General features: G+C 49.8%; 1 protein-coding gene across 2 annotated transcripts; it reads right to left on the bottom strand.

Annotated features, from left to right (window-relative positions):
* On the bottom strand, positions 1-1,678 carry HELT (helt bHLH transcription factor). Of its 2 annotated transcripts, none has more exons than XM_017805448.1 (4): positions 1,380-1,678; positions 917-1,021; positions 677-773; positions 1-554 (listed from the first exon to the last, which is right to left on the bottom strand). In XM_017805448.1, exons 1-4 carry the CDS (start codon positions 1,404-1,406, stop codon positions 58-60), a joined length of 726 nt encoding a protein of 241 aa, XP_017660937.1. In that variant the 5' UTR covers positions 1,407-1,678; the 3' UTR covers positions 1-57. The 2 variants fall into 2 exon arrangements, with proteins under 2 accessions (XP_017660937.1, XP_017661025.1); XM_017805536.1 differs by having other exon boundaries at positions 1-551.
* Positions 1,679-13,351: the final 11,673 nt, after the last annotated feature.

Raw genomic sequence — 13,351 nt, 5'->3', positions numbered from 1 at the left:
GGTGTAACCTGCAGTGTCCGCGGTCATAAATAGGGTTTTTTCAGGCGGGACGAGTCTCTACAGCATGGAGGGGTGCTGGCCTGGGGGCAGCCCGAAGGCATTGGGGTGGGAATGGCCGAGGAGGTTGAGGTAGTGGCGGTCCAGCCCCTGCACGGAGGAGAGGAAGGTGCTGCGCTGCTGGCCGGGGCTGGCGAGGGGCACGGCGGCGCTGGGCAGGTGATAGGGCAGGGAGGGGCTGCGGGCAGTGCCGTGCCAGGGGAATGGCCCCCCCGAGGACGGCTGGAGCACGGCCTCGGCGGGGCTGTGGCCGTGCCCGGAACACTCGGGCCCGGGGTGCAGCTGGTAGGAAAAGTCCGGCTCCGGCAGGGAGCCCAGGGAGGTGAAAAGGGGCTCAGTGACAAAGCGCGCTTTGGACTGGAGGAAGGCCAGGATGCGGGCGTACTTAGTGTCTTTGGTCTCCATCCTCTCCACCGTCGTCAGGTAGTGCACCAGGTTCTTCATGCACTCGTGGTAGCCGTAGTGGAAGTAATTGGCGAACTCGGAGAGCAGCTCTGCTGGAAAGTAAGAGACAGGGACCCGAGCTCCTCAGGGTCTGGCGGCAGGAGGAAGGGAGAAGGCTGCCCCCACGCCCCAAGTGACCCGGCGGGGGCCCAGGAGGCCGCTCCCGCCCACCTACCCTTCTCTCGTCCGCGGGGGAAGTCTGCCGAGTGCAGAGCCCGCAGGTACTGCACCGTCATCTCCAGGATTTCCGCTTTCTCCAGCTTCCCGGAGCTCTGCAACGGGCAGAGCAGGTGGGCATCACCTCTCCCCTGCGGCTACTATGCGCTCTGCCGGGCCGCCCCCAGCCCCCCCGCATCGGGGGGGATGTCGCAGCGCACCGGGGAGAAGGGCGTAGGGGCTGCTCCCCCCCGCCTACCTGCTTGGCCAGAGCCATGGGTACTGTCTTCCCCAGCTCGGTGAGGCAGCGGTTGATGCGGTCCCTCCTCCGCTTCTCAATCACTTTGTGGGAAACCGGCGTCCTCTGCAAAACATACGGGGAGCGTTAGTGGAGCAGGAGAAAGCAGCCGGATCTCATCTCGCCGGGACAGTCGGCCCCGGCCCCGACCACTCCAGCCACTGCCCAGCCCGCTCCGAGCAGCGGTACCGAGCGCGGCGCAGCCCCGGGAGGGATGATGCTCCGGCGGCGGGTCCTCCCCGCGCCGCCTCGGTGGTTCCCGTCCGTGCGGACGGCCTCGACAGGACAGGAATGTTTCTGGGGGCGTGGGGTAGATTTTTTTTTCGGGGGGGGGCTTTTCGAAGGAGAAGGCGGAGAGGGGGCCGGGGCCGGGTCCACCCGGCCACCCCACAGATTCATGCGCGCAAGACGGGCGGCGACTCACCCTCCGCTCCTTGAGCTTGGAGGCCATGGTGGGCACTGCATCCCCGCTCTCTCCGGGCCCCTTATAAAGCCATCACTTCTTGGGGGGGACCCCGGGGGGCCTCCACGGGCCCGCTGATCCCATAGGATTAGGAACGAGCGGCGCTGGGGGAATGTATGCATTAAAGATCAGGGTGGAAGGGGGCGAGGGGATGAGGGGGAATTTTTTCTTCTCTTCTTCCTTCCCCCCCCCCCCGTCCCCGTCCACGCAGCCGGGGGCGGCCCAGCTGTGTCGCCCCACGTGGACCTCGGGGACACACGTGACGATCCCACAATAGCGGCGGGGATGGGGCCGAGGATGCGGCGAGCGGGGCGCAGAGCGCGGTATCGCGCCCTGCGTCTCGCTCGCAACATCCCCGGCCCCATCGCCTGCCTGCAAATCCCCGGCACCCCGCACCCCTCCCCTTAGCCCCGGCGCTGACTGCATTTTAAAGCCTGTCCAGAGTCATTAAAGTAATTAAGTAAGCCCTTAATAGGCTGTTCCGCCCAGTTCAAGGGAGAACCCTTGGAGACGGAGTGGCCCCGTTTGTTCTCAGGCTTTTCTCACACGACTTGGTGACACGTCCATCTTTATAAGAGATGGCAGCGAGGATTTTTTTGTTTACACCGCTTTATGCGCCGGGGACACCCCGGCAGGTGTGGGACCGGGGGGCTGGCACACGATATCCCCCTCATCACCCCCCCTTTTTTTTTTTTCCGCCGGCCCAGGGAGGCTCTCGCCAGTCTTTGGCACACGACGCTCCTTTTTTGTGTGGTGTGCGCGTCTGTGCGTTGTTGTTTTACCCCCCCTGCTCCCCCCTCTCCTTTGGAGAGGCTCAATTTGTAGCCTATTATCCTATAGGAAAATGTCCCATTGAAAAGTATGAATAGTTTCATTGGGCCTAAATTTTAATAATGCGGGTCAAAGAAAAGAGGGGCAAATAAAGAGGGGATCGCAGCTGGTCCGAGAGTGCATTATTCGGTGTCACCTGCGAGCGGGATCGCCGACAGACCCCCATTCATTTGCCTAATTTTGGTCAATTTAACAAACTTCAGGAGAAATTATTGTGGCATTGTTAAGCAGAGTAAAGCTTTCTGATCGAATTAACAGCATGTTTTGATCCGGTAAATGTCATTAAAAAGAAAGAAACAATCGCGTTTAAAGGGGGGCTCCGAGTTAAACGCGCCAAGTGGAGACGCCGGAGCGCAAAGCTCACAAAGGGAGCAAGTAACTGCCACAGGGGAACTTTTGTACGCTCACATTGCTGAGGTTTTTTACACAAAAAGGCATTATTTCATACTTGAATACGTTTAATCCAACAATTGTCTATTTTCTGCAAACATATTTTCACAGCATTGTTAGCTTTCCTCTCCGCGGCCCTCCGCCCGGGCAGCCGCGCTCCTCGCCTGGCGAGCGCACCGAGCCCCCGGCCCGCCCCGCACCGCCCCGCACGGCCCCGCACCGCCCCCGCCGGGGCCGCCCCGCCGCGCCGGGGGGGCCGCTCGCCCCCGCCGCCCGCCGCCCCCCCCGACAGCGCGGCGGCGGGCGCGGCCCCCGCGGGGCTCTCCACGGCCGGCGGTGCGCCTCCGAGTCCGGCACCGGCCCGGGGCCGCCCGCCCGTGTCCCCCCCCGGCCCTGCCGCCGCCCCCCGCCCCGGCGCTGCCGCGGGGCGCTGCCACCCCTGAGGGCGAGGGAGGACCCGAGGGCGGCCGGGCAGGCGGCGGGGCAGTCTGGCGCCTGGTTCTGCCTTCCCGGGCGACGTCGCCGAGCCCCAGGCAGGACTGCGGAGACGGCGACATCCCCGCCCTGTGAGCTCGGGGAGCTGTTCTCTCGGAAATCTCCACATCTCCTCCCGTGCCCCGCGTTTTTCCACCCGTTCCCCCTTGCGATTTAAAATGGGAGAATCATCGCCAATGGCATCTCTCCGTGTGGGAACGGCGGGCGGCACGGTCGCTCTCGCCCGTTCACTTCCCCAGAGGCGTCCGGGGGACAGGCGCCGTGCCGGCCCTAACCCCGAGCCCCAGGCCGGTCCACAGCCTCCCCGGGCCGGCCAGGAGCACCGAGGGCTCCGCAGGAGGATGCTCCGCGGTGGCCCCGGGGCGCGTCTCCCCCGGCCAGTGGGGTGGAGCTGGCCGGGCCCGCTGCCCGCCCGGGCACCCCTGCGTGCCGTTCCGCCGGCCGTATTATTCTTCCAGGAGCCTTGTAGGTTTCGGTATATTCATTCTCGTACAATGGGATTAAACACTAACCGTTATCATCCAAATTAACTAAACTCTGAATAGCAAATGCTAGGGCTTTTATTTTTTTCCTCCTCTTTTGCTCCACTGGCGGAGATGGAGTTGATCCTCTTACTGTCTGAGTTAACCGCCAGCTGCAGGCACCCGCGAGGCAACTTCTTACACGAGGGAAGTTGTTTATTTTCTCGCTGGCTTCTCCCTCGTTGATTCCCCTTCGGGCCGGGCTGCCTGGAGCAGGGGGGGCGTGGGGCAGCCGCGGCATCCCCGCGTGTACCGTTTCGTAAACCTCGGAGAGCTGCGGCGGGGCTGAAGCCAGAGGGAGATCACCCGCCACTACCGCGGTCGGACTGTCAGTCTTGTAGGGAAGCCAGGCGAAGGCGGGTTTGAATATTTTTTAGTTTTAGTTCCCCGTGGGTGCCTGTTAGCTCTCCTTGCGGGAACGCGTGCACGGTTCTTTGGCAACCCAAGGCGGACACCCGCGTCCCCATCACCCACCACAAATTCTCTGCTCCCGCTGAAGTGCCCCGCCGGCGGCAGCCCTCTCCCCGGGCGAGAGGCTGGCCGGGGGCCGGGCACAGACCGTGCCCCGCTCCGTGTGGAGGGGGATCAGTCCGCTGGCGCCCCGGGACCGCAGGGCGGGGGGAGACAGCACCGCCCCGGCCGCCCCTCTCACCCTCCCCGCGGCCGGCCTGGGGGTCCCTGCCCGGCGGGGCTGTGCCCCGGAGGAGTGGCCGGGCCGGCCCCGGGATGCGCTGCCGGGATGCGCACGGTTGTGCGGGACCGGCGGCTGCTCCGTGACCTTCGCCGCGTCTCAGTGGCGTTCGGCCCCTGTTCCGTGGACACTGGCGCTGCCGACCTCTGCCTGCCGAGGAGGCGAAGGTCATCTCGGAGGTGTCAAGCTGCTTTAAAGTGGCATCTAGGTTTGCTTTTTTTAATGAAAACAGGTCGTCTCCCCGCTGTTTCTTTCCCTCTTCTTTTTTGACTCCTGTATAATAACCTTGGGTTTATACGCAATTACTTCACCAAGTAATTTAAGCTGCAGATATTAGGCTTGAAAATCATTGTCACTGTGCACACGCAGGAGGCCAGCTAATCAGTCTCCCATGGAAAGTGTTGCCCGTGAAACTGGTGGATCGAGTGCAGGAAGTAAAATTCCCAGCGTGGCTGGGGCTGGAGTTGGCCCTGCCGGCATGGTTTCATACTCGCATACCGGAGGTCCTGCTGTGTATTGCGGAGAGGCAATCATGCTTCTGGATGATCTCATGGCTGATAGGGAATGAGAGAACTCACTGGGTACAACAGGTCCTATTTGTTGGAGGGGGTAGCTTTATTACTTGGCAATCCTGGATCTGCGAAGAAGCAGTGATCACAAGAGAAGGTATTTCATTTAGTAGTTTAACCCTCAGCTGTACATGCAGCAGTTCATCACACTGTTCTAGCTTTTGCTGTGAGTTTGTTTACTCTCTCGTATTCTAGGTAAGGCGAGATTGGGTTAGCAATTTTGGAACAGGAGTTCCCAGGCTTTTCACAGCTCCTAATGATCTCTGAGTCTGTGTCTGGGGCTGCTTTGTTGTCATATTATTCCTCAGCTGCAGAGGTTCCCCTTACCTAGATGTTACTGTTGTTTCCAGCTGTGGTCTGCCCTGAGTTTTCCTCCTCTGCCACAGTGGAAGACACATGCTCCTCTGTTTGCTAACCTGCCATGAATGGTGGTATCACCAGCGGTGAGATGATAACCTGATAGTATTTGAGACCCGATCCCAAGGTGGTCCTTCACAGAAGAAGCCATGCTTGTAGCCATGACTCTCTTGTATTGCTGGGTAAATTACAGGGTTCTCTCCTCAAAATCCTGGAGTGCTCCAGGAAGTGATGTTTGTGCTTCAATAGATGATGTTGTTCTCATGCTGTGAGATATACAGTAATGCCCATAAGCTAAACTTTGATCCTAAAATCTCTAAAACTTTGATCCTTACTATAGGAAGTTGTCCGGTATCTCTTGGTGCTTGTGGTGGCAGATAGGATTTCCAGGTCAATAGCACTCCCGAGTGTTGCTATGTGCTTGTTGTATTCCACCTCTGAGGAGATACATTTTATTGTAAGTATGTTTTGTTGTGTAATTTCAATGCACTTTGTTCTTCGTGATTAAAAAGCCTTTCAGGAATGTAAAATCTGACTGGTTTGGTTTTGTATTACTCTGTTTTGTATGAACTTTTTAGAGTACGGATTATTTGAAAGTCATTCTCTTTCACATGTTCCTGTAGTTTGTGGTAACTACTTTGTTGACTGTTTTTTTCAGCAGACATAAAATTGTCAGGCTTATATGTAATACAGCTAATGTATACAGAATTATATAGGGTAAAATGCTTCACTGACTAAAACCAGGTGTAGTTATGTATGTTACAGCCATTTACAGAAGCTGATTTACATTGACAGAAGACCCAGTATAGGTTTTGCCCACCAAATGTTTGTGTATATATAGCAAGACTTGAGAATGTCCTCTGTGTGTTTGTACAAGGTGAGTCCCGCAAGACAGTGGAGAGATGTCTGCAGTTTTCCTGGTGACAGCTATCTTCTCAGCCATGTCACTGTTGAGACAGGATGCATTGCTCTTTAAATGACAGCCTGTCAAAATGAGTGCTAAAATTCTTTTCAGTTGGGTTTAGATAGTCACAAATCACTGGCGAGGTGTACCTTAGATTGCTTGTGACTGAGGTGCTCTAACTAGTCGAATAGCTAGACTTGGTGGCTCTCTGGCATGAATAAAAACTGAAAGGTTTGGGAAGTACAAGAGCTTTTTCTGTACTGACGTCTAATACTGATAAAATGTCTAACCTCTCCAGTCTTAGTAAAAACTAAAAACAAATAAATAAAAAAAAAAAAAGTAAAAATTTTCACTCATCATGGCTTCACAGAGGGGAAGTCACGCTCGATCCGCCAAATAATCTATGATGAAGTGACTGGCTTGGTGGTTGAAGAAAGAACAGTGGATACTCTGAAGAAGAGAAGGCTTCAGGGTAACCTCGTTGTGGCCTTCCAGTACTTCAAAGGACCCTACCAGAAAGCTGGAGAGGGACTTCTTGGCAGGGCATGTAGTGACAGGACAAAGGGTAATGGCTTTAAACTGAAAGAAAGTAAGTTTACATTAAATATTAGGAAGAAATTCTTTACTGTGAAGGTGGCTCTGGAACAGGCTGCTGAGAGAAGTTGTGGATGGCTCATCCCTGGAAGTGTTCAAGGCCAGGTTGGATGGGGCTCTGATTAGTCTGCTCTAGTAGAAGGTGTCCCTGCACACGGCAGGAGGGTTGGAACTAGATGATTTTTAAGATCCCTTCCAACCCAAGCTGTTCTATGATTCTATGATTCTGTGGTACCATCTTCCTGGATTTTGACATTGTCTCCTGTAACATCCTTGTAGAGAAGCCAATGATGTGCAGGCTGGATGAGACAGTGAGGTGGATTGAAAACTGACTGAATTGCCAAGCTCAGAGGGGGATGATCTGTGGCACAAAATTTAGTGTCCAGTAATGTCCAGTTACTGGCAGTGTACTCAGCAGTTCAGTACTCAGTCTAGTCACATTTAATGTCATTGTTAATGAGCTGGATGGTGGGGCAGAACGTACCCTCAAAAAGTTTGCAGGCGACACAAAACTGTGAGAAGCAACTGATACACCAGAGGGTCATTCTGCCATCCAGAAAGACATCAACAGGCTGGAGAAATGGGCTATCCGCAATCTCATGAAATTCAGCAAGGGTTAAGTGTGAAATCCTGCACCTGGGAAGAAACAACCCCCTGCACCAGTACATGCTGGGGGGCTGATTGGCTGGAAAGCTGCTCTGTGGAGAAGGACCTGGGGGTCCTGTTGGACACAGAGTTGAACGTGAGCCAGCAGTGCGTCCTTATGGCCAAGAGGGCCAATAGTATCCTGGGGTATATTAAGAGGACTGTTGCCAGCAAGTCGTGGGAGGTGATCCTGCCACTCTACTGAGCACTGGGAAGTCCACTGGACTCTACTGGAGTTCTGGGTCCAGTTCTGGGCTCTTCAGTACAAGACAGAGATGGCCATACTGAAGAGAGTCCAGCAAAGAGCCACAAGGATGATCAGGGGACTAGAACACCTCATGTATGAGGAGAAACTGAGGGAGCTGACACTGTTCAGCCTCAAGAAGAGAAGGCTAAGGGGACGCTTACCGATGTTTACAAATACTAGAAAGAAAGGTGTAAAGAAGTTGGAGCTGGGCTCTTTTCAGTGGTGCTAAGTCATGCGACCAGAGGCAATGGGCACAAACAGAAACACAGGAGTTTCTGTCTAAACGTGGAAAAAGCTTTTCTTCTATGAGGGTGGTTAATCACTGGAACAAGCTGCCCAGAGAGGTTGTGGTGTTTACAGTCCTTAGAGGTACTCAACATCTGTTGGGTTGTGGTCTTGGGCAAGTGGCTCTAGGTGGCCATGCTTGAGCAGGAGGAGGTCAGACCAGATGACCACCAGAGGTGCCTGCCAACCTCAGCCACCTCGTAGTTCTGTGCACTTCCTGTGTGAACACTTAGTTTTTATGTAATTCAGTCCCAGTTTGGTTTAGCATAGAAGAAATGTCTTTTAATTTTGTCTTACACTACACAGCAGATTCAGCTCTTTTACTCTGTTCTCAATAGAGAATTGAGAACAATAGAGAATAGAGAAACAATTAATTTAGATTCAGGGCTTCTACACCTGTGTCAAGCAGAATAAATGGAAGGGAAGCAGTCTTTTTGTTTATTGTACTTCACCACGTGTTGCATTGCAACTCGGCTCATTAAAGACTCGTTAACATCCATTATATCTATGATTGCTTTGTAAACAATGCTAATTCAATAGGACTTCAGAGCTTAATTCCCTCTAGAGTCCTCTGTAACTCCTAGCTATGGCATTTTTTCTTGCTGAAAGGGAAAAAGGGACCCCGTGAGAGATTTATAGACTCTGCAAAACCTACTAATTTAGTAATGCCATAGTTCAAGCATCCTATTATTATGAACCCTCAGTACTGAGCTTATTGCATGGACTAGGAACTTCAAGGACTTCTTTTCAGCAAAAAAATATCCTTTGGGTCAGCCCAGTTTTGCTCTGACTTCCAAGGACCAAGTGGACCAAACACTACTCCCTGTTACATTGGCTTCCAGAGAATTAATTATGCCCTTTTTGCTAACTCTGAGGGATTCAGAATGCTGCACAGAAAGGCTGTGCCACGTTTCTCAGGTTTAAATGTTGGGCTTGTAACAGTCATGACACAAATGCAGAAAAAGAGGTAGATGATGGGACCCATATCTCCATTTCTCTTCCTCTGTGGAACAATGAGGTGATATCAGTGGTCCTGCATGTTACGCCAGTTGCTGGCTTTAATGAGGTTTTCAAGTGCCAGCATGCGGCAAGAAGCATAAACATAAGATCTCAGAGACTTTGTGAAGGCAGCTGATGTAAGGGTTATACTGTGCAATAAAAAAGAGAAAGGGACTGATGCCTTGGGGTTCCTGCAGAGTCTGTCATGCCTTCTAGGCAAGGACTGTGGTCCCAACCAGTTGCCTTTTGCAGCTTCATTATCGTTGGGTGAGTGGGTGGCCAGGCCAGCCTTCCTGCTGGTTATTTCTGTGGTTTTCTGTTGGTGCTTTTTGCTTCTCCAGCTTTCATGGCTCAGGTTCTCAAGCATTCCTTATGACCATTAGAATGGAAAATTATTTTTTATTAAATCCTTAGATCCTTAAGCAAAAGTGTAGCCACTCAATTTCATTGGAATAGCTAAAGGAAAACAGAATGGTTTGAGGAACACTAGAAAGAGTGTCTGTGCTAGATATGGTGCCACCTACTTTTCATTTCATCTGGCTTATTTTTTAAACTAATTATAGCAGGCTGGGAAGAAGTACCCATGTCCCCTCTGGCTTTAATGCCATGTCTGTCCCATGGACCATCTGATGGAATTCTATTCTATATGTCATGAGAGTGTATAACCATCTCATGCATGGTCTCAGATTCCATTCTTCCTTCACATTCACACTCCATCCCCCTAATGGCGCAGATAAGAGTGTGTCTGGGCACCCAGCCTGTTGTGGTGGCACCCAGCCTGTTGTAGTTACTTCTTTTTTTAATAAATTTGGTTTGAGAATGGGATAGGGAAAACAAAGCATGAAAGTGTCAGTGCCAGAAAGGAGAGCTGGGAAGAGGTTGTCAGTGCCAAGCATTGGAATCATTTACTGATTCCAATTCAACTGATCTGGCATTGTTCCACTGAAGATATATATATATATTTATATATGTACATATATATATATGAAAGTATTATATAAATGGCATTGATATAAAAAGCACTAATTTCTGCAGTGTTATATTATATGCATACATGAAGATTCACATAAAAATGCAGATCAGAATGTCATCACTGTGCCCCACTGTGCTCATGTGGCTGACAAGCTACGAGGGACTGGAGAATGTGTCCCACAGTTTGGTCCCAGCACTTGCAAGGTTGAAATGTCCCAATTCTTCTTCCACAGCCTGCCTGTCTGTGGTGCTAAAGGCAGGCGCTGTTAGATAAAGAAAGAAAACATTGCTTGTATTACTTGTCACCACGAATTTTAAAAAATAGCTTAATGTCGAAGAGTGTTAACACTCGTGGCGAACAGGAAGGCTTGTTTTTCACCATCCGACACGAACATCGTCACCGGGGAGGCTGGTCAGCCTTTTCCCTGTGCGGAAGCTTTGTGGGAAACTGTGGGGACATTAGGGGTTGGCTACTGCCCTCTAGTGATCTTCACCGTCACCTGAGGTTTTAATTCGCCTTTTATTTTTCTAACCAAGTTGCTAAAAATAAACTTTGTGTGTGAACAGATGCATGAAATTCAGTATTATGAAAGAGTGTCTGAATCACCAGATCGTAGGACTTACATGAGGCGATGGACTGTACCCAGAGTGGACACCACCTGATACAGCTCTAAAAATACAGTTAGTGGAATCCAAGCATGCTGTGCAAGGCATTTATATTATCATCTAAGTTAGTTATTTCCCAATTCTTTGGAAATTGATTTATCTTGGTTTGAATAAGCTTATTGATAAACGTTTTCCTTAAACAAAAACATTGTTTTAAATACAGCCTTTTAATAATAAGCAACTCACCCTTCTCTCAACAAACAAACAAACAAAACCAAAATAATGACCATGGGAAATGTTATAGCAGATAAATTATTGAGAAATAATTGAGAATTAAATAAAATATTGAGAATATTTGGTTCAAAAATAATGATTTAGCTGGATTTTGAGTAGCACTACAGATCTTTCTCCTTTTTTCTTTTTTTTTTTGTCCTCTATGCTAAGATGAGCAAATACGTTTGAGTTAAGAAGTAGAATGTGTGCTTTTTTTGCTATAGCTATTGATTCAAAATGCTTCGTTCCCTGCTTAATTTCTCATCAAGTGTTACCTGATGGAAGCGCTGTTTGAGCAGAATTCTGCTGTTGGCATTAGAGGGCAGCCTTGAGGGTGTATATGATTTTTTTTTTTTTGCATATCAGTCTAGCTAGGATCTAATTTAAAGCAGCTTACGACTATTTTTGCTCTAAAAGCAGTACAGTCAATTAAGAAAAACTGTCTCATTAAGTCTAGTGCCCAGCTGTGTTGCTCATTCATGAACATCAACAACTGCGGGTGAGAGACAGCCGAGCTGCTCTGCAGATAGAATGGCTGCAATTACGAGATCCTCAGAGCGACCAGTGTGTTGATTTAATTGGCCTATGTATTAAGCACACAAGAGAGCCACCTTTACTTTTATCCTGGAAAAATAATTGAGTGAAAAACTGATTCACAGCTCTGACTTGTTTTCAGCAACACAACTTAGCGAAACGAACATGCTTAAGTGCTCTGCAGAGTCACATAGACTGCTCCATGTTTTGAGTCCGGGACATGATAACATCACACACATGAACAGTGCAGCTTATCTGCTCTATCGTGCCTTTTGTGCTCTTGCTTCTAGGCCAGTGAATTCTGCTTGCCATCATCTGTAGGTACAATGTCTTTGTATTTCATCACTTATCCTTGAGACTTATGTAGGGCAAAGGTTACAAAAGTTCTTGGCATCTGCTCTATGATGTAGGAGGAAACCAGCATCAGCAGAGAGTCTCTTGTGTAATCTACTGATGTTTTTGGAGATATGTTTGGGTAACAAAATGTTTACTTTGTATGATCAGGCTGCTTCCTATAAAGATTGTCTGCTATAAAAGAATGTTTTTGCGACAACTTTATAAAATGAAACCTTACAAAGGCATGAGAATAATTAGCAAAGCCCAGACTTATATGACTTACAAGGAAAAGTTCTAGAGCAAATAGAAAGCAAGCAGAGAGCAAATGATCTTTCATTAACATGGGATTGTCAAATTATAGTGATTCATCATTCAGCTGCGGGCAGGGGAAGGTTAAAACAAATGTGGAAAAAACGATGATCTAGGTGAGAATGTATTTCAGATCCTAAACCACCTCTCCATAAGCCATGCTGATAGCTACTCTGTTTTTTGATTATTGTTCTAAATTTAACATCACTTGTCTTGAAATGATCTTGAATGGTCCTAAAAGTATCTTGGTACTGGAGATGCCAATTTTTCTAGTAATTTCCTTAATATGTCAGCAGAATTATTAGCTATGAGAAGCAATGCCCTATCCTCATCTCCATGACAAGATGATGTTTGTCTTCTGCAATACAGTACTTTAAAAAACAGCATACTCTCAATTTCTATGGTTTTCAGTGTGTCCTACACACCTTTGAAGATAACCCCATTTATGGCTGACAACTGCAGAGGTAGGAGGGTCTCATGTCCCCTAACCTGATAGTTGGGCCATTCAAAAAGGTGAACAGGGGTCTTGCCAGGTGCTGTGCTAACAGAGCAGATTTTTCCAGGTAATGGGGTAAACCAGGTTCCCTATAAACTGGCTAGACCCGAGTTAGGCTGTTTTTTTCCCCCTCTTCTCCTAACAACCTCTTTCCCCTGCTTTCCCACTCTTATCAGAGCCATACTGATTCCAGCAAAAGCCAGGAATCTGGAAAAACTTGATTTCCACTGAAATCGGTCCATAGCAATGACTTTTGGTACTAGATACAGAGGAATCTCTTAAGTATCTTTAGGAGTACAGCATTTAACATGTGAAAATCCTGGTCACCTTGCACAATTAGTTGCTCCAGATGCATCAGTCAGCCTGCAGTAAGCGTAACAGCTCTGAGAGCAACCAGAAAGTCCATAGGACTATCTCAAACCCTTGGAAACCTAATAAACAGCAGCTCAATGAAGCAATAGACTCTGCTGCTGCCTGAGCACATCCCACACTGTTGTTTCTGTGGAGGCACTTGCATACGTTTGGCATACAAGTTAAACATACACAACTAACATTCTGTACTTCCACATAGAATCACAGAATATCCTGAGTTGGAAGGGACCCACAAGGATCATCAAGTCCAGCTCCTGATACTGCACTTGACATCCCCCAGAGTCACACCATGTGCCCGAGAGCATTGTCCAAATGGTTCTTGAACTCTTTCAGGCTTGGTGCTGTGACTGCTTTGCTGGGGAGCCTGTTCCAGTGCCCAACCACCTTTTCCTAATATCCAACCTAAACCTCCACTGACACAGCTTCATGCCACTCACTTGAGTCCTATCACTGGTCACCAGAGAGAAACATCAGTGCCTGACCCTGCACTTCCCCTCATGAGGAAGC

This window comes from Lepidothrix coronata, unplaced genomic scaffold, assembly GCF_001604755.1.
Source record: "Lepidothrix coronata isolate B3197 unplaced genomic scaffold, Lepidothrix_coronata-1.0 Scaffold0, whole genome shotgun sequence".
Taxonomy (NCBI): domain Eukaryota; kingdom Metazoa; phylum Chordata; class Aves; order Passeriformes; family Pipridae; genus Lepidothrix; species Lepidothrix coronata.
This window is presented reverse-complemented; position numbering and strand designations above follow the sequence as displayed.